The sequence below is a fragment of the Camelus bactrianus genome, chromosome 13 (assembly GCF_048773025.1).
Source record: "Camelus bactrianus isolate YW-2024 breed Bactrian camel chromosome 13, ASM4877302v1, whole genome shotgun sequence".
Lineage (NCBI taxonomy): Eukaryota > Metazoa > Chordata > Mammalia > Artiodactyla > Camelidae > Camelus > Camelus bactrianus.
The window spans coordinates 57,679,272-57,704,948 of record NC_133551.1 but is presented as its reverse complement, the minus strand read 5'-3'; the positions used below and the strand labels follow the sequence as shown (position 1 = coordinate 57,704,948).

General features: G+C 44.8%; 2 protein-coding genes across 10 annotated transcripts in view; one reads left to right on the top strand and one right to left on the bottom strand.

Moving 5' to 3' along the window:
* The window catches only part of ZCCHC17 (zinc finger CCHC-type containing 17), a 60,941-nt gene that overhangs the window by 31,478 nt on the left and 3,786 nt on the right, over nucleotides 1–25,677 (top strand). For 8 of the 9 annotated variants that reach the window (XM_074376999.1, XM_010952193.3, XM_074376998.1 and 5 more), the window contains 3 exons: nucleotides 1,590–1,690; nucleotides 3,483–3,628; nucleotides 15,403–24,750. In XM_074376999.1, the coding sequence (XP_074233100.1) occupies nucleotides 1,590–1,690; nucleotides 3,483–3,628; nucleotides 15,403–15,564 (409 nt within the window). In that variant the 3' untranslated portion in view covers nucleotides 15,565–24,750. Of the gene's footprint in view, nucleotides 1–1,589; nucleotides 1,691–3,482; nucleotides 3,629–12,777; nucleotides 13,912–15,402; nucleotides 24,751–25,677 lie in introns of those variants that run through there. The other variant, XM_045514659.2, reaches the window with a different exon arrangement.
* Nucleotides 17,001–24,229, bottom strand: FABP3 (fatty acid binding protein 3). Its single transcript, XM_010952191.3, has 4 exons — nucleotides 24,151–24,229; nucleotides 20,698–20,870; nucleotides 18,673–18,774; nucleotides 17,001–17,284 (listed from the first exon to the last, which is right to left on the bottom strand). Exons 1-4 carry the CDS (start codon nucleotides 24,221–24,223, stop codon nucleotides 17,231–17,233), a joined length of 402 nt encoding a protein of 133 aa, XP_010950493.1. The 5' UTR covers nucleotides 24,224–24,229; the 3' UTR covers nucleotides 17,001–17,230.

Genomic DNA, 25,677 nt, shown 5'->3' with positions numbered 1-25,677 from the left:
GAAATTCTTAGGTGGAGTCAGAGTTCAAAGCTAAAGATGTTCAGGTAAAGGAAAATATTTTGGATGAAAAATAAAGAAATTTCAACAAGGAGTTATTGATGCTATTGCTTGCCAAGCCTTGGGCTAAGGTGCCAGGTAAACCAATGCAAGTAAGATATTTTTTTAAAGGGCCCACAATCTAGAGAAGAAATGTAAATTTGCTGTGATATGTGCTAGGATTGAAGTGTGTGTAGAATACAGAGTTTGAAAGAAAGAATGATCGGGGTGATATTCTTCAGTTAAACATTTTCAAGAGTACCTGCTCTGCAGGTCCTGTGTGTTAGAGGAAGGGTAAAAAACAAGAGCTATGACAACTGGGATGCTTAGCCTCTGCTGGTAGAGGTGTAATTGGTAAACACACTGTCTGGTGGTGTCTCCTAAAGTAGATGCCCTAGAACCCAGTAGTTCCACTCCTACTTGGAACCAGGCACTTCCCAACAGAAATGCATATACATATATATGTTCACCGAAGGACATGTGCTGGAAGGTTCACAGAAGCACTGTTCATAATAGAAATCACTCAAATGCGCATCAATAGCAAAATACTTTACAGCAGTGAGAATGAATGATCCACAACTGCACACAGCAGTATGGCTGGCTCTCACAAATAAGTGAAAGAAGCCAGACACAGAAGGGTCCATACTGTGATTCCATTCATGTAATTCATAAAAAGTAGGTAAAATTAATCTATGCTGTTAGAAATTAGAATAGTGGTTACCCTTGGGGGAGGGAGGCATGGTGACCAGAGGGGCTTCTGAGGTGCTGGTGATGTTCTGTTTATCTGAGTACTAGTTACATGGGTATTTCAAATTGTGAAAATCAGTCAAGCTGTGTGTTTACGAACACTTTTCTCTATGTATATTATACTTTGGTCAAATGTTTAGAATATTTTTAAAGTGTTATGGGAATGTGAACAGAGAGCTAATTCTGGTTGAGGGGCTCAGGAAAGAAGACTTCATAGGAGGAGAGGCAGTAACTGAGCTGAGCCTTGAAGTGTTTGGGTGTAGTTAGGTGGTGAGGAGGGAGTAAAGAGGGGAAGCAGAGCATTTCAGAAAGAGAACTGCCTAAGCAAAAGCAGTGAACCATCTGGAGAAAGTAGAATAGTCTGGTTTGGCCAGAGCATATTGTACAAGTAAAGATGAGCCTGGAAAGTAGGTTAGCGACAGACTGTGAAAGGCCTTGAATACCTAGGTAAACAATTTGGACTTGATTTTCTAGGAAGTCATTGAAGGTCTTTTAAACCCAGGAGTGACTGTGTAAAGGTTGTAGTGGGCTTAGTGGGGTGAGTAATTATATCTTCATCCCCTGTACATCAGGGAGATGAAACCTAGTCTCATTTATAATTATTAATTCAGAGCCTTGTCCTGAATGAGAAAAGTTGTCTATTTCACATTGCTTTCACTGCCTGTCTCCTTAGGCTTAGTGCTTTTCCTTCTTTCTCCCTTCTACCCACCAAAAACAAAGCAAAAAACCAACATACAGTATTAACTTGTAGTGTTTCTGACCACATCTCTTAAGAGGGCCAGCAGTCAGTATCCTTTTCATTACAGGCAAGAAGAGAGGCGGAGGCGGTCCTTCCAGGATTACACTGGGCAGAAGATTACCCTCGAGGCTGTCCTGAACACTACCTGCAAGAAGTGTGGCTGTAAAGGTAAGGCGAAGCCTCTGCTGTTTCAGTTTTTCTCTCCTTACAGACAGACCCTTTACTGCATGAGGGAAGCCACCCAGTGTATGTTTAGCTCACTCTGTTTTTTAGCCAAGTGACGGCCTCACCTGCTATTCTACTGTTCCTACTAGACTCACATCGGAGTTCATGGCCTGATGCTTCTTCTGTTCCTTTGAATTCTGTCCCTGCCGGGACTATACCATCATCACGACTCCCCTCTCTCCACAGCTGATGCCCTGCCTGTACAAGGTCCTCAGATACTATGCCAGGAGGGGTAAGAGTGTTGGATTATGACTAACACTCAGTTTTTATCTCGAAGGACCATTATTGTTTTGCTTCAAAAATTAAGCAACTTGGAAATACAGCCTTTAAGAATCCAAGTCAAACCTTTTCTTGCTTACCTTTATCTCTTTAACTTCAGAGTTCTGAATTCAGTATCTTTTTAGTAGTAGAGAATACCGGCTAATCACTTCCTTTTAGCTCTGTTTCCTCAGGTCTTCTTTAGTTCTACTCAAATATTAAAGAGCTTTTTCAGCCTGACTTCCTTTGTTGGAGCTATAATGAAAGGGACTGCCAGCTGCTCATTTTCAGAGGGACGTCAATTTGTCACCCCTTTACCCTAGCCTTCCATCTACCCTGCTCTCTTGATTTTTCTAAAATGACTGGTAGCAGCCCTGGTTGCCTTGGTTGAGGTTGTGGAGTTTAAGCCCCAATTTATCATTAAAGTAGAGGGAGGAAGTGAAAACTAAATTTTGAAAGAAAGAATACTTCCTCACTCTTATTATAGGAACATTCCAGATATTTGGAAAACTTTATGCTTTATTCTCTCTCCTTCCAGACACCATCCAGCTTCTGGACTCCAAGTTGCAAAGTAGTTTATATGTAGCTTTTTGATGATCTCATCAAATTCTTTGTGCTCCTGAGACAGGATCTACAAAAAACTCAGGCAAAAACCAGCTGTGTAGCATCTGTTAAGGGACCCCTTAATAGCACTATAGGCTCAGGGAGGTTGGGGTTCTCTTAACTTCAGCTTGTGTCCACCAGGTGTTACATGAGGTAGAGAAGAATAATGAGAGGTGGAATTTGGCCCAGGCAGGCCAAAGGTGGTTGGTTTTGGTACAGTAGAAAGCACAGGGCAGAGAGGCATGAGACCTGGGGTACGTTTTAGCTCTGCTGCTATCTGTGTGGCCTTTAGGTGCTTCACTCTGTGCCTTCATATCCTCTGCACATGCAGTGTTGGACTTGATCTCTCAGGCTCTTGCCAGACCTGACAGTCTGAACGTTGAGGGCCCCTAGGTGACCGTGCTGTCTCTCCGTTAGCTTGAATCTGAGTGCTGCCTTCCTGCCTGTTGCCTAAGAGCTATCTTCCTTTAGGGCTTGGCCTGTCGCTCAGCTCCCTCTGCTAAGTGTTGTGCTCTCTGGAGCAGCCTTTCATTGTCAGTAATGAGTTCCAAATAGATCTTTAAAAGTTACTAAGCCCAGTTGCTAATGGAGGGCAGCGCAAGTCTGTGTCCTCATATCCTGTGCCATTTCCAAAGCAGTGACAAATGCTCCCCACAGCTCTAGGACCAGCTGCAAGTCTAGCTCTGGTTGAGTGAGCAGTGCCATCCTCAGGAGACAGGAAATCTTCTCTGAATGCAACAGCTGCTCTGAGTGAGCTCAGTAGTACCTCCTGAACCAGCTAGCCCCTTTCAGGAGCCTCGGTCTGGGGAAGGTTGGCATGCTAAGGGGAGAGACTGCTTTTTCCCTCCCTACCATTTCCACGTCTCTTCCACAGGCCACTTTGCAAAGGATTGTTTCATGCAGCCAGGTGGGACCAAGTACTCACTGATACCTGAGGAGGAGGAGGAGAAGGAAGAGGCAAAGTCAGCAGAGTTTGAGAAGCCTGACCCCACGAGAAATTCTTCTAGAAAAAGAAAGAAGGTGAGTGCTGTCTTGCTTATATTTTACCTTTTTTTTTTTTGAGTTTTAAAATAAAAATGTACTTTTTGCAGAAATTTTAGAAATACTAAAAAACATAAAGAATATTCAGATTTCTTGTCATCTTTGCACCCAGAGAGACTCTTATAGTATTTTTGGAAAATCCAATCTTTTTTCTAAATAAACATACTATTTTCAAGGTAAATGTGGATATATAATTTTCATGTATATACGTCTGTTTTTGCACATGAACACAAAATCATGGTCATACTAGGTATAGTTTATATCTTTTTTTGTTATACTTAACAAAAGCATTTTCTAGTATCTTCTAAGTGTTCTTCAGGAACCTGATTTAAGGGCAACATATGATATTCTACCCTATGGCTGTATGATGGTTTATTTAATAATTTTTGTATTGTTAGATATTTTTATTACTTCATATCTAAATCTTTGGCCACATCTCTTACTGCTTTCTTTGGGTAAATTCCTATATAAGATTACCGAGTTAGGGCTTTAAGGCTCTTGATACATCTGATAAAACTGTCTTTCAAAAATGTACTTATTTGCACCCAGCAGTGGATAAAAGTGCCTGTCTCACTGAGTTGTGTCTCCCGTCTACTACTTACAGCAGAACAATTCAGGAAACAGACATTATTGTGGTGCAGAAAAAAACCAGTACATTTGTAGCGTGCAGCACAGAGAGGAAATGAAAAAAAACTATGCTGTAGTTTGGTCAGAAATACTTGTTCTCTTGTAGTGTATTCGCCTTTCCTCCCAGCACCTGATAACCACCATTCTGCCTTCTGTCTGTATGCTTTAGACTACCATAGGTACTTTATAAAGTGGAATCATACAGTATTTATCTTTTTGTGACTGGCTTACTTGAGTTAGCGCAGTGTTCTCAAGGTTCATCCATGATATAGCGTGTGTCAGAATTTCCTTCCTTTTCAAGACTGAAAGTATTCCAGTGTGTGCGTATACCGTATTTTGCTTATTCATTCATTTGTTGTTGACACTGGGATTGCTTCCACTTTTTGGCTTTTGTGAATAATGCTGTTGTGAACATAGTTGTACAGATATTTCTTCAAGACCCTGCTTTCAGTTTTTGAGAATATATACCCAGAAGTGGAGTTGCTGGATCATATAGTAATTCTATTTTGATTTTTTTGAGGAACCACCACACTGTTTTTCACAGCAACTATACCATTTCACATTCCTACCAGTAGTACACAAGAGTTCTAATAGAGCATTGTGTTTTACAATTGGTAATTAGGTCAAAGTGGATAATGATGTTGTTCAGTTGTTCAGTTGTTCTGTCTTTTCTCATTTTTTTTTCTTTCTTTTTTTTTAATTCCCAAGAGAGAGTTGTTAAACTGTCTAGTCAGTCCATGTCTCTTCCTGTTTAAAATCCTTCAATGATTTCCAATTGTACTTAAAATCCAAACTGCCTCCTGTGAAAACAAACTGTCTAATTGTATTCCTCTTCAGCTACTGCCTTTAGCACTGACAGTACATTATATCTAGCTAAATCATTGTTGTACCTTTTTTTATGTGCTTATTTTTATAGTTACTTTCTACTTAAGACAAGGGCTGCAAGTTTTGTATTTACACATACTTAACTTATGTGGTTCTGTTATAATATTTCTCTTTTAAGTAGGACTTTTTAAAGTTAAAAGGAAAGTATTCAGATTTTATGAAAAAAATTTAAGTGAAAAAATAGCAAGTTGTAAAACACTCAGAGAAAAAATTGTGGCAATATTAGATGAATCAATGGCACTTGGAAAACACTGATTTAAAGCAGCGGGGCTACTATCTGAGTTTGGTACTGTTCTCCTGTGAACCAAAGAAATAGAATTTAACAAAGATCCCTACTCCAAGTGCTGCCCTCCAGAAGCTGCCTGCAAACCTTCAGAATTGCCATGTTTCGTCTAGCTCCCTCAGAGGCAACTGTGACCCACCTTGCCTGCAGTATTACTTTTTTTTTTTTTAAATTTATTGAAGTATAATTGATGGACAATATTATATAAGTTACAGGTGTACAGTTTAGTGATTCACAAGTTTTAGAGGTTATGTTCTATTTATAATTATTATAAAATACTGGCTATATTCCCCATGTTGTACAATATATCCTTGTAGTTTATTTTATACATAATAAGTTGAGTATTGCTTATTTTTGTAAACAGAGCCTAACTTACCTTTATCCTTGGTGCTGGTATTTCTAGATCCTTCCTCATAGAGCTCTGAGGACTTGACTTAAAGAGGGAGATGGGAAGTTTCCCCCATGTAACCTCATTAAAATGTAAAGCAAAAGAAGGGCAACCCATAATCTCACAATTTTATCAGAATCTATATTATTGTGTCACATATTTCCTACCAGCTGTTTTCAAATTCATGCTTTACCTAGGTGTATTTAAAATGTATGTACCATTTTATTTCCTGCTTTTTTACTTTGTCATAGCATCTTTCCATTTTTGCCATGCAATCTTGTAATGCTCATTTGCAGTGTCTCTGCAGTGTTGCATCAGGTGGGTGCTGAGGAATTGATTTTTGGAGGCAGTAGAGGATGAACTTAAGAACCTGGGCTATGGAGACAGACTGCCCAGGTTCTAATCTCAGCTGGGTCACCTCACTGTGGAACTTAGGCTAGTTACTAAACTTCTCTGAATCTGTTTCTCTGTTTACAAAATGGGAACAATAAGCATCTGTTTCATAAAGTGGTTAAAATGAAGTGATACACATAAAACTCTAAGCACAGTGCCTGGCAAAAAGCAAAGTCCAGTGCATGTCAACTACAATTAGCTGTTGCTTAAAAATAGAGGCTTTGTGGTCAGAGACTGGGTTCAAGTACAGACACTGGGTTCAAGGAGTTCTTTATATATTCTGAGTATCAATCTCTTATCAGATTTATGACTTGCAGATGTCTTCTCCATTCTGTGGATTGCCTTTTCACTGTTGATAGTCTATTTTTATTTTTCAGATTTACATTTTAAAAAATTGCAGTGAAAAATCATATGAAACTTATTATCTTAACCATTTTTAAGTATACAATTCAGAAGGAGAGTTAAGTATATTCACATTTTAAGTATATAATAGTGTCTTTTAATGTACAAACATTCTCAGTCATGGTGAAGTCCAATATATATTTTTTTCTTTTGTTTCCTGTACTTTTGATGTTACAGATAAGAAATCATTGCCAAATCTAATGTCATGAAGCTTTTTTCTTCTGTTTTCTTCTAAGAGTTTAGTCTTAATTCTTAAGTTTAGATATTTGATCCATTTTGGGTTTTTTTTTTTTTAAACGTGGTGTAAAGGAAGTTTCAACTTCATATTTTTGCATGCAAACATCCAATGTTCCTAGCACCATTCATTGAAAAGACTGTCCTTTCCCCATTGAATGATCTCAGCATCCTCGTCAGAAATCATTTGACCATATACATGAGGATTTATTTCTGACTCTTTATATTCTATTACATTGGTCTAAATGTCTGTCTTTATGCTAGTGCCACACTGTTTTGATGATTCTAACTTTGTAGTAAGTTTTGAAATCAAGAAATGTGAATTCTCCATCTTTGTTCTTCTTTGTCAAGATTATTTTGGCTCTTTGGGACCCTTGAGATTCCATATGAATTTTAGGATGAAATTTTCTATTTTTGCAAAAAATGTCATTGGAATTTTGATAGGATTACATCAAATCTGTAGATTACTTTGTGTAGTATTGACATCTTAACCATATTAAGTCTCCCATTTTTTTTCATTTATTTGTGTTGTCTTTTATTTCTTTCAGCAGTTTTGTAGTTTTCAGTGTACAAGTATTTTTACCTCGTTGGTTAAGTTTATTCCTAAATATTTTATTCTTCTTGATGCTATTGTAAATGGAATTGTTTTCTTAATTTTCTTTTTGGATAGCTAATTGTTAGTATATAGAAATGCAACTAATTTTTGTGTGTTGATTTTGTATCCTGCAACTTTTCTGAATTCATTTATTAGTTCTAACAGATTTTTTTTTTGGTGGAATCTTTAGGATTTTTTACATATAAGATCATGTCTGCAAACAGGTAATTTTGCTTCTTTAGTAGAGCTAGATTTTTAACTCTGATCCTATTTATATGTTCCAAGGGTTTTTCATTCTCTCTTAACCTTTTAGGGGTTAAATGGTATATGCTAGATTCCTAAAGTCATTCTGTGGATATCTCACTTCTGTGAGCCTTTGGTTAAGTTGCTTTTGCATTGCTTGATATATTTGGTGCAATTAGTTATTGCTTTGTTTCTAAAGCTGCTTTGAGATGTGTATTAAGTTCACCAATAATTATTAAGGAGCTGTTAGGTATGAGGGTTTTTATGGCCTGCTTAGTCAGCCCATTCTCCTACTCTCCATCGCTCTTCAGTTAGTAAAGAAATGGTCTGATGAACAATGGCAGTAATAATCATCATACCTTATTATTTTTTAAAGTACCTTTGCGTATATTAACTTCTAACTCATGAATTCTCTTTGATTAAGAAGTGCTCTGGGGAGCTGAAACTGTGAAAACTTCTCCCTTAATGGTCATTGTTTCTGTCAAGGTATCATCTAGCATCATTGTCTTTTCATCTTATTGTTAATCCCTTTATTATCTTTTATGCCTTATATTTGTTTAATACTTACAGTTTATAAAATACCTTCATTTTTTGTTTTATCCTTATAGAGTCCTATGTGGTAACCAGAGTAGGTAGGTGTTATTATCCCACCAATTTACACATTAGGAAAATGGAGATTAAAAGAAATTGTCTCACTCAAAGACACACAGCTACAAGAGAGAGTGCTGAAATAAGAACCCAGTTCTTCAGCTTATTAACCCAGTGTTCTTTCTGTATACCACACTGCTACCATTAATTCATTTAGCTCTTCAATTATTTATTTACTCAACAACTATGTATTGAGTGCCTCATACACATCTGTTGTGCACTGTGTTAGGTGATTGACTTATCAGGATTTATAAAGTCACTTTTTTGCAACTTTTGCCCTATTACTAGCTACCCTCAGCAATTACCTGATGTTCTCTGTTGATCTATTTTTGTTCAGAATCATAAATCAAGATTCCAGGCCTCCTGTCTGTTTCCTTTCCCCCTCTAAATCTTTGATTCCAACAGGAGGTTGGCTTTCCTTACCAGTAAAACCTACCTGAGATGGATATTTTGGAGTGTGCAAGAGTGACAGATTTGGACACCTGTTCCAGCATTAGTTGGCTCCGGACCATGCAGAACTAGAACCCAGAAAGTCAGAAACACGCTGTTGGGTTCTCATCTCTGCTTCTTCACAAGACTGCTTCATTGTCCCACTTCCTTCTGCAGTCTGGTGAAGAGAATGTCTAATGTAAAGCCTCTAAGACAGGAGAAGGTGCTAGGCATGTTGCAGAACCAAGAAACAGCCCAGGATAAAGAAAGGATGTCACCTGTTCCAAATAGTGCCTGGCACATACAGACCTGTGCCTTGGATGGGACAGACTCCATGATCTCTGCTCTCTGTAGCTCCTCAGATTCTTTCACTCACTGAGACCTGCCCTCAGTTTGGAGAGTAATAAGGACTGACTCCTGCTGCTACCAGTGGGTCATAATGAAAGGAGCAGGGGCAGGAGTGAGAGATCTTCCTAGCCCTGAGCCTCTTCTCATCAAACATACATGAACTGAATGCATGTCCTTGTCCAAAAATCTCATGTGCTTTGGTTTATTTCTATGCTATACCTATTCAGTACCGTGACACATCCCAGTGTCTGCAAATTGTTAAGTCATTTTTGTTGGGCATAATTAGAACAAGAGGAAACTGTGTGTTGCAAATGGAAATGGACTATGAAGCAGTTGGTAAATACAAATAGAGGCTTTTATAGTGAAGCTCTGGATAATCTTTTCATGAACCTGTGGTCTGTGCCTTGCTGGCCTCTTTCACTTACCATGTGCCATCATAGGTCTTTCTGAATCATTCATACCATCTTAGGAGGAAGCATCTGTGTTGGGGATCAGGCTGCCCACTTAATATAGTGAAGTTTAGCTATATTTGGTCCAGAATATAATTTTCTTCCCTTGATGTGGCTACTATAATTACTGTTTGCTGTACTATATATATAAGAATAGAAATGGGAATGTCATCCCTTGGCTGCAGTGCTGGCTCTGTTCCATTGTCCAGAGAACTTCTGGTGCCTATCTTAGAGGTTGCCAAGCCTGGGCCCATTCTGCTGGAGCACAGAGAGTTGTCCAGTGTAGTCTGCTTAAAAGCCTTCAGTGATCCCCTTTCTTCTATGGAATAAAGTCTAAGTTCCTTTGAGACTCTTCCCTGTCTGTCCAACTTCCCAGCATCATCTCTCACCAGTCCTCCCCCTACACCATTCATTAAAAGAGCTACTATGTGCAAAGCTCTGCTCTAGTCATTGCAGGTACTCTAGTGAACAAAACAGGTAAAATATCTTCAAGGCACTTACTTTCTAATGGGGGCCACAGACAATGAGTTGGTAAGTAAATACACAATAGTACTAATACGTCGAGTAGTGGTAAGTGCTATGAAGAAAAATTAATTTGGTTATGAGAGATAGGGAGTACTAGAATGGGGGGAAGAGGGTAGGTGACTTGCCTGTCTAGATAGGATGTAAGGGCAGGTCTTTCTCATAAAGTGTCATTTGAGTGGATATTTGAAGGCAATGAGAAAGCAAGCTACTCAGAAAAGTGGTGAGAGAGCATTTCAACAAATACAATAGCTAGATATTAGGAGTGAGCTTGGCATGTTTAAGGAGCAGTGAGGAGGCCAGCGTAGCTGGAGGAAGTGAATGAGTTAGAGGAAACCAGGGCCTTATGGGAGAATATGAGGACTTCAGCTTTCACTTAGAATATGATGGATGTCATTAGAGGTTTTGACTAAAAGGATGACATGATCTGACTTATCTTTTAAGAGAATTATTCTGGCTACTTTGTGGAAATTAGATAGTCAGGTCAAGGTGAAAGTAGCAAGCTAGTTAATAGACAATGTTAATAATCCATGTGAGAGATGATGGTACCTTGAACTAGAATGATAGTAGTGGAGGTTCTGAGAAGGGAGTTGAGGTATGGATATATTCTGAAGGTAGAGCTGACAGAATTCGTTGAGTGATTGAATGTGAGGTGGAAAAGAGACCAGCTGAAGATGACTGCAAGGTTTTGGACTAACTGAATTAAGAGAAGGAATGCAGAAGTAAATATGGGAGTAGAGAGCAATCAACTTTAGTCTGAGTATACTATCTATGCAAATGGGAGAGAAAGCTGGAGAGGGGAGCAGGGAGTAGGTTTGGGGGGGCAGGGCATCGGAGTTGAGCCACCTATCAGATATCCACATGGATGTGTAGAGGAAGCAGTTGGTTGTGTAGTTTGGAGTGAGAGATACACATTTGGGAGTCATCTACACGTAGATGGGATTTAAGTTCATATATGCGATTACATGGAGAGTAAATACAGGGAAGAGAAGGGGTTTGAGGACTTCAGCCCCAGAGTGTTTCAACTTTTAGAGGTTATGGAGATGAAGATGAACTTTCATTTTATATTTTACCTTTCACCTCATTACGTTCATCAGAGAATGTTGTGGAAGTTAAGTGAGGAATGTGTTCTAAGGAAGATGGACTGTGTCAAGTGCAACTAATGATCAAGTAAATGAGGCCCAAGAACTGACCATGAATTTGGCCATATGGAGGTCACTGGCAACTCTGACAAGAGCTGTTTTAGTCGAGTGGTAGGGTGACAACCTGGTTGAAATTGTTTAAGAGGGTTTTTTTTTTAATGGGAACTATTATAGCATATTTGTTTATTGTTGGGAATGAGCCAGTAAAAAAGGAAAAATTGATGCAGGAGAGAGTACAATTTTGGGGCTGATGTCTTTGAATAGGAGAGAAGGGATGGGATCCAATGGCAGGTAAATAAGCACAAGGTCTTTCAGGCATTTGCCTCCTTCCATCTTCGCTCTGGCTGCAAGGCCCTTACTTCCCTTCGTCCATCGGCACTACCACCACCACTCCACCTGCCAAAAACCATGTTCATCCTTCAAAAGTGCAACATATTACGTATCCTTCATGAGGCCATCCTCAAATTCCTCAGACATAATTGATTTCTTTCCCTTGTGTGTCCATGGCATGTTTTTTATAGTTTTCTTACGTCACTTCCATGGGCTGCCTAGTATCTTAACTAGCCTTTCTCCTTGATGAATTTACTCCTTCAAGGCTCCTGATCCCTGATTTCTAATGTAATTCAGCTATTATAAAAGACAAATTAGTTAATAGATATTCTTGGCTCATAGAAGGTACTCAACAAATATTTGTTGAATGAATATACTGTGTGGTTACAAGGAGTTACTCTTTCCCTTGTTTGATGAGGTTGGCTCAGGTTTGGAGGAATGGTGCCAGTCACCAGTACTGAGGTCCTGAGTGTGTTTACTCACATCTGCTAGTAGGCTTTGCACTAGTAGGCGCTCTCTATTTGTCTGACTTCTATTAAAAATCTGTGTGTTTTTCTTATCTCCTTAGCAATACTGTAAACTGTGGCTCTCTAATGTGCTTTGTAGGTAATAAAGTTCAGTAAATATTTGTGAGTTGATTAATAAACCTATTCCTTTTGGTCCTACCCTTTCCAAGCTATAATAAACTAGTACTTGCAGGCAAATTCTAGCCAGGAGTCACATTCTATCTTACTTTCCAAAAGTTTGCCCTAGTGAATCAGTTTGAGAATCAAATTATCTCTTGAGAATCCATCAATTTCTAAAGAATAAGAGAATTAATAACCAATGCTTTCTCAAGAATAATTCTTAATACTAAATAAAAAAGAATAAATGTTTGCTTGCTTGATATCTGGCTAAATCGGTACCTTCGGGAAATGCTAGGTTATTAGGTGCTGCCTAGGGCTAAAAAGAACATCTAACTTGGGGCCTAGCCTGAGTCAAATCGAGGTTCTACCACCTGGGCAGGTCATTTTATCTCAGTCAACCTCTCTGAAGTTGTAATTTTCTTTCCTGAAAATACAGAGACAGTTATGCCCACTTAATAGATTTGTTGTGAGGGTCATGAGGTATGTGTGCAAAATGTCTAACTCAGCATCGAGAAAATGAAGTACTCAGTAAATGTTAGCTGCTGTTATTCTCCCTTGTCAGTTATTGTTTTTCTCTTATACAGGGTTGCTGCTGTCCTGTTTCAGAACCCTAGACAAAGTGGATGAGCTGGCTGTTGTAGCACATGACACGTACCTTTCCTAGAGAGTGGTTTTGAGCCACGCTTCTTCCCCCGCCCCTCTGTGAGCTCACATCCCTGGGTCATTACCCTTTAGCTCCCCTCCCCCCTAGAATGCAGTCAAGGGGCTACAAGCTAGTTTCACCTCTGGCTTTCCATCTTCACTCACCCCAACTCCGAACTTCTGTCTTGAACTACAGCATATGAAGTAATTTTTGTTCTCTATCTCAAGGTTAGATACACAGTGAAAATGAGGCCATTGGATTTTCTTTGTTCAGGTTGCAGAAGAGCTTTTATATCAAGATTGAGGTCTAGAAGGCCATCTGCCTAGTCCTCCTTGCTAGCTACGGTCCATGTTCCAGCATGCCAGGGTTCTCTAGCAATTTGTTTTTCTCTTTCCTCCTCCTGAGCCTGCATCATTGAGAGAAAGCAAAGTGGAAATAATGCCAAACTCGGAGTTAGAAAGTACAATATTCTTGTCTTTGGTGTAGCTTAACTCACTTTACTTCTTTGAGTTGCAGTCTCCTTCTCTGTAAAATGCCTTTTGACCATACCAGGTTATTGTCACAAGATACAGGATGCAGAAAGCTTGATAAGCTAAAGTGCTATTTGATTGTAAGGAGGTGTTATACTCTCCTTTCTCTTTGATTTATCCAGGCAGGGCCAGGCCTGGGGGAACTGGTGTCAAACTCTGCGTTTGCTTTTTTACTTTCCCAGGACTCCGTCCTACCTAAGGGGCAGAAACTGGTGAGCCTGCCAGCCCATACAGCCTGTGACTGGCTTCCATGCTCCTGCCATCCAGGAAATTGCAACACCACAAGCCAAACCATTGGTTTGCCAGCTCTCAGCTCCTCTCAGCCATGGCTCCTGCATCTTGGTCATGAGGGCTGGGAAGCTTCTCTCTCTACTCCATCGGAGATTCCAAGAGAGAATTTTGGTTTAATCTCCTCTCAAAATGTTGACTCATCTTCTGTAGAAACTTGGCTAGACTGTCACAACATTCTGGAGGTCTCTGAAATGAGAGAATAATATGATGCTTCTAGCAACCACTGAATGCCTACCATGTGTCAGGCACTATGGTTAGTACTTGCCATGTTTAATCCTCATAGCATCCTTTGAAGTAGGTATTTATTATTGGTAATTTACTGAAGGTTTACTGAGGTTCAAAAAAATTAAGTCCCTTGTTCTAAATCACATAATAAGTGGCAGAGTTGGGATTTGAACTCAATTCTGTCTTATTCCAAAATTGTTGTTCTGACCACTGCACCATGAGGCCTCCTGTCTCTGTACAGGAAAAGGACCGTGTGCTATAGAAGAAAACTCAGGAGGTTTCCGGTCATATGGTCTACATGCAGATCCCAGCCCTGCCTTGTGTGATCTGGGGCAAGTGGCTTTCAGCCTTTCCACCTGCAGATGCTGTCTCGTTAAATCTTCACCACAGCCCTGGGACGTAGGTGCTTTTCTTATCTCTGTTTTACATTTGAGGAGACTACGCCTCAGTGAGGTGAAATGACTTGCCCAAGGTTACAGAAAAGTAATGGTAAGTGGCAGAACCAAACTCAAGTCTGGGTCTAACACCTGGTTCCACGTGTTGTTTCTCAAAGCCAGTTGCTAAGGCCTAGTCTATCCGACAGACTTACAGCTCTCAGGATGCTGGTTGGAAGCCCATAGGAGGAGCAGGAGCCTTGCCCTCTTCTGCTCTTTCCTCGCCCATAATCTCTCCTTAGAAACCTTTCTGAGGCAATATACACATTTACAATTCAAAGAAAAGGTTTGTGCAATACATAAAAACTGCTCTGAGCACCGTACAGAATGCAGAAGCCTGGGAATGTGTGTCTCTTCCTTTGTGTGTGTCTTTGCTGTGAATTTGGCAGCATGGTGTTGGGGGTATAGGGTTGAGAAAGTTCTTTCTGAGCTTTTTTATTTATCAGTATGCTCTTGTAAGGTTGTTGCAAAAGTTAGAGATGATAAACATTCAAGGGCAGCAGGTGGGGCCTTATTCATTGATAGCAGTTATTCTCCTGGCAGCTAATGGAAACCAGACTGGGAGGCAGAAATCCTTAATCTATTTACTCTCTTATTCCATGACTGTCTTATCCTTGGGTCCATGAGGTACTATCTCTAGACAGACTAGGTGATCTCTGAGGACTCCTTCAGCTTTAATATCCTGTGCTTTTAAAAAATGAAAGTAATAAATGCTTGTTTAAAAAAAATGAAAAAGGACAAAGACCCCAGCGCCTCTGTTTTTAGTTCATTCCTGAGGTAGCACTTGCTGCCTGCTTGTGTACTTCCCATGTTTTCTGCATAAATATGTACAAGTATATATATTAAGTGTATATTACTTAATACACTAATTTATACATGCTTATATAATATATATGGTGTGCATGTATATATGTGTATAAACATACATATATATATGTTATTCACCCTGGAACCTAGAATATATACTGCATTATGACTTAATCCCTTTTCACTTGTTTTGAGCATTTTTTCTTATTAGTAAAGATGTAATTTATTTTTTAAAGCAAATATACACATACAATGTTGAGGGTTTTTTTTTCCCTCCAGGAAAAGAAGAAAAAGAAACATAGAGACAGAAAGTCATCTGACTCTGACAGCTCAGACTCTGAGAGTGATACAGGCAAGAAAGCAAGACATACATCAAAAGACAGCAAGGCAGCAAAGAAGAAGAAAAAGAAGAAGAAACACAAGAAGAAGCACAAGGAGTGAGAGTGGAAAGAATAGAGGGGGTGGTTGAGAGAAGAAGGAACCAGCAGCCTTGTGCCTTGAAACCCTGGTTCCTCGAAAGACTCCATAGTGAGAATATGGCCTCCCACCCCATGACTTCTCTCCCATGGTAGACAGCTTCCCCTCATGCCGCAGGCAGGTTTGGGAGTTAGATATCAAAGGCATCTGTCTGAATGAGTTGTTCCCTTACCACTCCTGGTCCCTTTGCAAATGACCCCTGCAGCTCACCCATTCATTCACCCAACTTCCTTCATTCAGCAGCAGGTCCTATTACCTTCTCCAGCTGCCACTGCCAGAGCCGGATTCCTGTACCGGAGTCCAGTCTACAGCCACAGGCACTGCTGTGGAGGGGGGTCTGGCTGTAGTTGGAGAACAGTGATTGGCCCCTCCCTGTTCGTCTGCCCTGGGCTGATTGGTGGGTCTGCTGCATCCAACACAGGGGCAGAGGGAGAACATGGTGAGAAGTGGTGCTCACTTTTTCCATTTCCCCTAACATGATTCTACTATGTTAGAAGTGACAGCCAGTGGTCACAGCCAGAAAACCATTGTTTGCAGTGACTGAGCTTGTGTGTGACATTCCTCCAGACCACTGAACCAGACAGCTCAAGCCAAGATCATTGCTTTGCTTTGTATTTACTACTGTGTGAGTCAACTGGTTCCATTTGAAGTTTCTGCTTAAATTCCTGGCACTATATGGAAGTGTGTTTGGTTTTAAACGTACTGAGAGTCTGTACTGGTATAATCTCTTTCTGTAACTTACGGACTTAAAAGTCACTGAGTCTGCATTAGTTGACAGAAAAACATTTAATATGTTACCTTAGACTTTGGAGAGAGGCCCAGCTAAGGTACAGAGCCAGAGTACTAGCAGGTCACAGCCTTCTAGGGGGATCACTTACAAGCCCTCGCTTCTGTAATGATCAGATGACCTCTCCCCCAGGGCTTGGAGAACCAGTAATAATTTGTATGAGTAATGGCCTGGCGCATAGGTGGAAGCTCAGCTTCTTGGCCAGTGGAAATTTTCTCCCACCACCACTGGCACAAGCCTGGATCCTGTGTCCTGAGCCTGCGTTCTGGAAAGAGTGATCACAGCATTCCGGAAGAGCAGCTGTCCAGACCTAAGGGCGTTCAGTGCAGGGTGGGCCTGGGGTGACGGTTCAGAAGCTCCACCACCGAGTGATTATTCCAGGCTAGACTAGCTCATTTGTCCACAGGGAGGGGGCAGTGAAAGTCATGGTGTAGGTACAGCTGTTTTATTTTTTGTAGGTGTAAGGTGATCAGCTGTCACTGTCCCTGAGACTGTCCATTTCAGTCTCTTGTCCAGTGCTTCTTCCTGAGTGGCAGTCATTTCTGCCCACTCTGACACACACGGAAACTGAGACTCCCAAAGTCATGTCACCAAAGGCAAAAAGGCAACTGGGTGGCCTTGGCTGTGCTTTATTGACCTCAGAGCACCCTTTGGATGCAGTTTAAAAAGCAAGCATACACAATGAGAACTGGAACTGGATCCAGGCTGGTGCCACCTGGCCCCAGAAGAATTTCCCCAATCAGTGCATTTGTACAAAATGCCAGAAGGAAAAATGAGGCAATCTGGTACGGAGTCCAGGAGCAGCCAGTTGGCAGAGGAGCAGGTGGTGAAGGAATGGGCAGGTCATGCCTCTTTCTCATAAGTGCGAGTGCTAACTACACTGCCGTGGGTGAGCGTCTGGAAGAAAAGACAGTCAGGTTAGGGCAGGGGTGAGGGCACGGAAGGTATTGGGAGCACTCTCCGTTCCGAAGGGGTGAGCCCTCTGCCTTCATGCTAATCATCTTCATTTACTGACTCCCCACTACGTGCCATGTATCTTTTCCTAATGCTTACGCCAAGTCTTTAAGTTAGGTATTATAATTCCTCTTTTCAAGATTTGGGAAAATTTAGCTTTGAGGGAGGAAGTAACTTGGTCAAGATCCCAGAGTGTTTCTTTCCTTTGTACCATTCCTCTCCCTTCATCCTTAGTGCCTAAAATCGTGCCTGGCACATAGTAAACAAAAAGATAAATAAAAATGTCCAGAGACTCTTAGGGAAGGACAGTACTAGGCCACCAACTCTCTCCACCCCTTCCCTAACTTAGGGGAGGGCCAGGGCCAGAGGCCCAAACTCTCATCATCCAGCCCAGCATCACCCATGGTTTCACCATAGCCTGATTGCCCAGTATCTATTCCTGCCTGTCACATTCCCACCAGAGCTGGGTATCCCACTCTTAACTCCACAGGGTCTCCTGCCCCGTGTGAGTACAAGAAATGCAGTGAGCAGGTTACACTGACCCGAGAGGGTCTGCAGTGAAGGTGCTGAGGCAGAACCCCGAGGCCGTACAGAGTTAGGAGGCAGAGAACATGGGTGGCTGCTGTCTCTGCCTCTGGGCCTGGAGGTGTTCTGTCAAGACTGCATTCTTTGAGTGAGGTCCTCAAGTTTGCCTAAATAGACAGATCTCCCAGCCTGGTTGTCACCTCCAACCCAGGCCATAGTCAGCTACTTGTAATAAGGCAGGCACGGAAAGCACTGAGAAGAGGTGAGCCTGGAATAAAATTTAAAGGACTGTGCTGTCAGTCGGCCCCACCCATCACCAGCCTGTCCCCTGCCCAAAGGCTTAGGAAATGGGAGCCTCTCCTGCGGGCCTGGGATCAGATTTGGCCCTGCTTTCTTCCTCTTGCTGGAGTGAGGCAAGTTGCCAACACAGAGGATGAAACTAAGGCTGTGGACACCTACTGTAGTCCTGCCACACCAGTGATGCTTTGTGCTCTCCAGCCACTGTCTCCTTCAGATTTCCCTGCAGCCCCACAGGTTGGTGTTTTAATACCCACTTTATAGTTGGACTTGAAGAAAGTGACTTCTCCAGAGTTATGCAGCCTGTAAGCTGAAATTTGAACCTAGGCTTGTGTAAGTCCAAAGCCACTTCATAGAAAATTCCTACCTAATACCACCAGGCCCTGCCTCTAACCCTCCACCGCTCCAGCTTCCATGGTCCCAGGGGATGACCTTGGCTTTTCACAATAGGCTTGGCTGAAGAGGTAGTAGTAACCAATTGGGTAAGGCTCCAAAGTTGTCCATCTTACCAGGATGAGTTTCCCATCAACGAGTTCCCGCACAAGTGTTGACTCTTGTCCATTCCACTTCTGCAGGTGGACAAGTTTGCCTCCATCCAGCGTCACAGTGGACTGTGGAAAGAGGGTAGAGGCCTGAGCTGTGATCTAAGCTAGGACTGAGGGATAGGAAGGAGTCTGGTCCTTGGGGCCACAGAGGACTCAGCCTCTAGCCGGAAAGAACCACTGATGGTGTGAGGGCCAGCTCAGGCAGCCCACCTCCAGCCTAGCCCCGCAGGATGTCTGGTTCATCATGGCTGCCTGGCCCGGGGAGGGGCCTTCAGCTGCTGGGCGAGTAGGGGGAGAGAGGCATATAGTGGAGTCAGACATCTTGGCTCTGAGAAGCACCACCAGCCTTCAGGATGGGCACTTATCCCAAGCTCTAGGTGATGCCCCAGTCCCACCAAGATATAGGGGGCGTGCACCAGCCTAACCCCTGGGAAAGACTGTTGAGGAGGAGGAGTAGTCCTAAGAGTCTCCAGCCTAGTACTGATCATACGTAATGTCTGAAAGACCGTTGGGGATGGGAGGTATTAGGAAATTAGACTCTATCCTGTATTCCTACTCCTATTAGTCCACATCACATGACCCCTTCAGCTGACAAGTGGGCAGCAACTGCCAGACTCGGACTGGGTGCCCTTGGAGTTTTCCGCAGCCCTAGTCAAATGTCCACTTACTCTTCTGAGTGCTGCCAGCCTGCATCAGCTGGTCCTCGTATGGCAGCTCTCCCAGGTCTCTCTTCTCTATAAGTTTGGGGGCTCTAAGCCAGGCTAGGGACCCTGACTGAGCAGGGTTCAGTAGGAGAATCAGAATCTGTGTAAGTGTTTAGGGCTGGTTGGGTGGGCTGTGCACCCATACCACCACCTTCCTCCTCATTCCCACCACCTTCCTCCTCATTCCCATTCCCCTACTTTTTTTCCATTCAGAGTAGGTTATTTTAGCCTAGGCATCCCAGAGAACTACTGCTGGGTTTAACTGGGGTTCTTGCCAGGTAGGTGAGCTCAAGGAGGTGAAGGCATGTGGTAGGGCAGGCACCTCTCTCCAAGGTAGGCTGCCATCTTTGGGTATCATCCTGTCTCTGCTGCCAGCTTCCTGTGTGAGCCTGGGCTGGGCTCCAGCTTCCTCCACAAGGAGGAGACTAGACCCTCTCCTGTCCTTGGGGGCAGCTGTGAGGAAGAGGAAACAGCTAAGGAGCTGAATGATGTCTGGTGGGAGGATACTGCTATAGGGACACCCTGTTGAGGGCAAAATCCCTTAGTTCTCTCTCGTCCATGCCTGGCCTAGGGGCTGGGAGGCCTGAGGCAGGCTGCCAAGATAGCCACCACAGGGTGACAAGCCCTGAGACTGGGAGTGGATGTCCCCTCTCCCTAGAAGGAGGGAGGGGCTAAGGCTTGGCGAGAAGACACTACAAACACACCTAAGACAATTCTCCATCCAGAACATAGCTTTTCCTGCCTGTAGGCTGGCAGCATTGGAAATAGTTCCTCAGGGTCGCTGGCCAAGCCCAGGAAGTGAGGTTGGAGAAGAGGAAGCATCTGAGTGGGTCTCAACCTCTTGCCCCTACATGCCTCCTTTGCTGCTGGAAGCCAGGATGACCTGTTCAGTGGAAGACCCTGACTTCTGGGCATTGTTCCTAAAGCACTTGAGGTCACAGCCATGTCCACATAACTCCCCCCATGTATGGAAGGGGAGAGAAAGCCAGAGCTGTTTCATGCCATGCTCAAGGTCACCCAGCTGGAGCTGAAGTAGACGCTTCAGAGGTCAGGACATCCTGGCTCTGTGCTGCCGGCTCCTGGAGGCAACAGGTAGATGCTTCGCAAGAAGGGAGGGAGGAAAACAAGAGGACAGGACTACATGCATTTAGCGCCTGGGACATCCAGCACGGCATAGGCTTCGTGGACTCCCCCACAATAGCCTACCCGTCAAGGTGCCATAATAGGGCGCCATCCTATTCCCTTTCAGGGCCTTCCCTTCCCCATGACCCCCTCCTTGACTCACCTTGACCTTCCTGTCATCTGCTGTTGTCTCATCGAACTCCACTCCCAGCTTGAAGCTGATTGCCGTGTTCTTGAAGGTGCTTTGCGTTTTTACGGTGATTGTGTCCCCATTCACTTCGATGATTGTGGTAGGCTTAGTCATGTTGCCCACCTGCCTGGTAGCAAAACCCACACCTGAGGGCAGAGGGAAGGTTATGAGTAAGAGCTGGAGCAGAGAGGTAGGGTGCAAGGAGCTCAGTGAACAACTCTCAGGCCTGGATGTGGGGAAGGGGGAAGAGGAGGGCAAGAACTTTCAAAGATTTTGCGTGGCCATTTTAAAATTCAGTCTTCCTCCTAGCTCTGTGAGGTGGAGAGACTGCTGACCGCATTAGACAGATGAGAAACTTAAGGGACAGACATGCCTCACAGAAAGTGGCAGAGCTGAGATCAAAATAAGCCACTGTTAAGTGCTTTCTGTGTGGCAAAAACTGCACGTGTAATCTTCAGTCCATCCAGTCTCCCTGAAGGACCAATGACGTTATTATCTCTGCAGGTGCAAAAACTGACAATAGTTGAGGCCCAGGGTCACAAATCTGGAATTCAAACCCAGGGTGTCTGAGTGCAGAGCTCACTTAACTGCTCAGCTGTACTGCCTCCCAAGACTGGAGCACAAGGCTCCCTTTCAGGGCACCTGAGCAGCTCTCAAGGCACAGGCTGAGGGAGAAAGTAGATTAATGTGGACTTTGCCTTCCAGGCTTTATGGACAAGAATTTCCCACCTTTGGAAGTTTTACCCTGAGACACTGGTGCTCTTTCCCCCATATATGGTAACAAAGATATTTTCAAAGCCTCTTCTCCATGATGTAGGAGGCGGGCAGAGGGGAGTGTTCATCTCAGTGTACAGACCTAGGAGAGGCCTAAAGTAGTAGGCAGTCAAGACTCCAGTCCAGGTCTCCTGGCCCCTGGTCTAAGGCCCTGTGGGGACCCCTCGGGACCCAAGCATGGCTTCCCTGGGTGCTGGGCAAAGGTCTGAGTGCTGCGAGAGGGTGTGGAACAAAGAGCCCTACAGGTCGTGGCTTCCCTGAGATCTGTCCTTTTACCTCCAACCTCCCCTCTACTCCCAGCAGCCTCTACTGAGCTGTCCTCCAAGGGCAGAGGCTGTGATGAGGTGGTGGGTGGTAAGTCCTCAAACGTGCCTGGCTACGTGGGTTGTTTTATTTAATGCTTATAACAGCCCTGAAAGATGAGCTTTATTATTCCCAATTAAGAAATGATGCTTACAGAGTGAAGTGACTTGCCCAAAGTCAAAGAGTAAGTAGCTGACCTAGACGTGAATTTAAGCTCTAAAACTGTTCACTGTTCCTCCTGGGCCATTCTGCCTCCCAGCATGTAATTCATCCAGGCCCTAAGGCCACCAAGTGTGCCTGAGATGACTAGTACTCACTAGGCTGAGCGTCTTTGTCCCCTGAGAACTCTTGGTCTAAAACAAGAGGGGCACAGGCAGCCTCTGCAGCTGTGCAGCTGCTGGCCCACCTTCCTGGCCACTGAGGGCCTTGGCCTTGTCCCCTGCTATCAGAGTGAGTCAGGCCAATCCCATCCCCAGCACAGAGCAGGGCCTTGTCGCTGCACAAGGAGCTCTGTTTACTTAGGACCTACCTAGAGGTGTGGAGTATTTGAGGAAGGAAAGCACTGTGGAGTAGGTGAGGGACTGAGCTAAGAGAAACTTACAGAATTAGGAGACTTGGGAAAAGCTGGGTTCTACTGAGAAGTGAAGCTGAAGCTATTTCCTGAGAAAGCTGAGGAGGGTCTTTTCTCTCCCCTGGGCCCCTCATCTTTTCCGTCTGTACAACAAGCAGGCTGGATGGATTTTCAGCACCCTAGCCCAAGCTGGGGCAAAATAAAGGAGCAAGGGTGTTAAGGATGTTGCAACTCACTTCAGGGACACAGGTCTTCTGTTCTAATGTCTGCTGGAAGAGGTTTGGGAGAGGAACTAGCTCTGGTCATTCCAACTTCCCCAACAGCTGCCCAGCAGGGCCCCCTGCTTCTCCAAGAATGACTTCCTTCCTGGAGTCATTGGGCATAGTGCCCAGCATAGAGTAGGGGCAGTTGAGCGCTTTGGTTTGGCCTCAAGAGCCAACACTTGTGGTCCTTATTTCAGGGGGCAAGAACAGAGTGGGGAGGTGCCTGGAGTGAACCAACCCTTCTTTTGGCATGTGCTGTCATCCTGCCCCCGTTCCCTGGGAGGAAGGCATGGTACCTAGCTCAGTCATGAACAGCCATCCTGTTTTCCCTATCCCAGCTGGGGGGAGGCTAGGATAATCTCAAAGCTGGGGATTCCAGAGAAAGGATATCACCCTCTCTTGTCTAAACCCCTATCAGGAGGGGAAGGGCTGAGGTCAATCATTAGTTAAGCAGTTCTTACCATTCCCACCCCCAGGGCCCATAGTGGGATCTGCTCTGGGTTGCCAGTCTAGAAATCTAGGCTTTCATATCAGCTCTGCTATGGAAGTGATATGACAAGTTTCTACTTTTTCTGGGTCTCAGCTTCTCCATCTGTCAAACCAGGTAAGGTATGGGGATCTCCAAAGTTCTCCTCTGCAAGATTCTTTGACTATTCATTCTTCCCCATCCCAGCACCACATCCTCCTAGACCAAAGACCCTCCCTGCCTTTGCCAGGTCTTGGCTCTGCTCCAGACCCCTTTGCTGCACCCCTCCACCAGACACCTACCCAATGAATGGTGATCCTCGGGTTGCAGCTGGTGATAGGGTCTCTTGTTCTACCCTACCACTAGGCTGAGTGATTAAAGCCTGGTTACACACCACTGCAGGACAGAGACTGGCTAGTGAGAAAGGGCACCGTCCAGTGAAAATCCTTTACCCTACTAACCCAACATAGAGGGGCAGGAGTTGTTGCTAACTGTGCAGGCCCCAGTCTTACTTCTCCTCATATCCCATTCATCATGGTTCCGCCTTTATCTTCCACCTCCCAGGGATTCCCTACTTCTTTAGACCATTGGACACGCCTATCCACCCCATTCCCATTCCGTGCTCAGTCTCCAGTTCCTAAACCACCCAAGCTTCTGTTCTTTTCCTCCCCTAGCTAGTCTCCCACTTTCTGGGATCAGTGCTTTCTTTCCTTTTATCCAAACCCGCCCCCTACCTCCAGATCATATACCCTTCTTCCTCGAAAGCGCCTCCCTTCCCCCACACCGACCGACACAGCTGCCTCCTTGCTCCTCCTTCCCTGGGAATCCCTCTTGCCAGGTTCAGACAATGATAGCCCCCTCCCAACAGGCTTCGCACGTCCTAGCCCTGGCTGCCGCATTTTCCGCGTCCTGAGATTCCCCAACCTTGACCCGGAGGGATGCAGAGGCCTGCAGGTACTAGCCAGGGCTGGAGCCCTGCTCCACGCCGGGCTCGCGGCCAGCTCCCTTCAGCCCAGCATCCTCAGCCCAGCATCCTGAGCCGCCCTTACCTAGTGACTTCATGTAGTCATCGAAATTCTTGCTGTCCACTAGCTTCCAGGTGCCCACGAACGCGTCCACCATGGTGAGACTAGGCTGAAAAAGAAGAGGCAACAGAGCAGGCGTGTAAGGACTCTGGGACCGGCGGCTCCCAGCGCGCGCTGCCGCTTTAAATGGCCCCTGCATCACGTGACGGGGCGTGGCCCACACCCCCGCTCCCGAAATAGGAAGCCCCAGGTTGGCGCTCACTCTCCAGGGGCTGACCGCCCATCCCCCAACCCGCCAAAGTGGGAAGGGGCAGCCAGTGGCGCCCAGCTCGCCTGCGTCAGCGCGGATCCCCGGGCTCCGAGTCCCTGCCCCGGGCTGGCAGCACCTGCTCCCTTTCCTGGCCTCAAGGCGCTCTTAGGAATCTGAGAAGGAAGCAACTGGGGGCGCTGTGCCCGCGAGCTGGGGCGCACGCCGCGGACATCTTCCGCTCCTCCCCGAGCTTGGGGTCGGAACAGAGATCAGAGACTAGAGGCGAAAGGAAACTCGCCCCTGGGCTGATGCCCAAGCTGGGAAAGCTCTGGCCCACTCTTCGCGGCGCAGGCATCGTGGTCTTCATTTAACAGGTGAGGAGTCCGAGGCTCAGAGGGGGACTGACAAGGTCACAAGAAATAAGGAGAGGGTGTGTTGGAATCCAGATCGCAAGCCTGGTCTAGCTGGCCCCAGACCCCATGATCTCCTGCCACCCCCCACTGCCCCGTGGCTGGGAGAGTCACCAGGGGCAGCGTGTGCCCTCCGCCTCCTCCGGGCAAAAGCGTGACCCTTCCGGTCGCGCGGCGCCTGCTCCCACACGTGCTCGCCCCTCCCCGCAGAATGCCTCCCGCGCGCGCCTTTCCGCCCGGCGGTCCAACTCCCCCCTCCACCCTGCCAATGCTCCAGGCTTTTCTGACCTTTGCGCACAGCTACGAGCGTTTCCTCCGGTCGGCGGTTCCCTCTTCACCCTACTTCAGAAATTCTGCCTTTCCAGCCAGCTCTTCAAGGCTCAAGGACACCTCCCCGTTATGCCTGACTGCTGCGGCTCCCACCTGCCGCGCTTTCTCCGACCTCTACACACCAGGAAGCAGCCGCACTTTCAGAGACCGGCAGTCACCTCCTGTAAAGACCTTGTTTGACACTTTACAGTTTCAAAAGCACTGTTAATAAGATCCACCTTGTATGGATGTTTATTGCATGCTGAGGGCTTTAAGTGCATTGTCTCACTGAACTTTTAAAACAAAGTCCATGAAATGGGTGTTATTATTATCCCTTTTACGGAGGAGCTAACTTAAGCTTAGAGGAACCCATTCATTTCTTAATCCAGCAGTTATGAAAGCGCCTACTTTGTGTCAGGCCCTGGGCTAGGCTCTGGAGAGACAACCATGAACAAGACACACACTTACCGAGGAAGACACAAAACATAAGGGAGTGGTGCCCAACTAAACTTCAGCCAGCAGAGGTGTGCACAGGGTGGGGAAGCAGGACCCAGCCCAGGGGCCCTGGGGTGCCACCAGCTC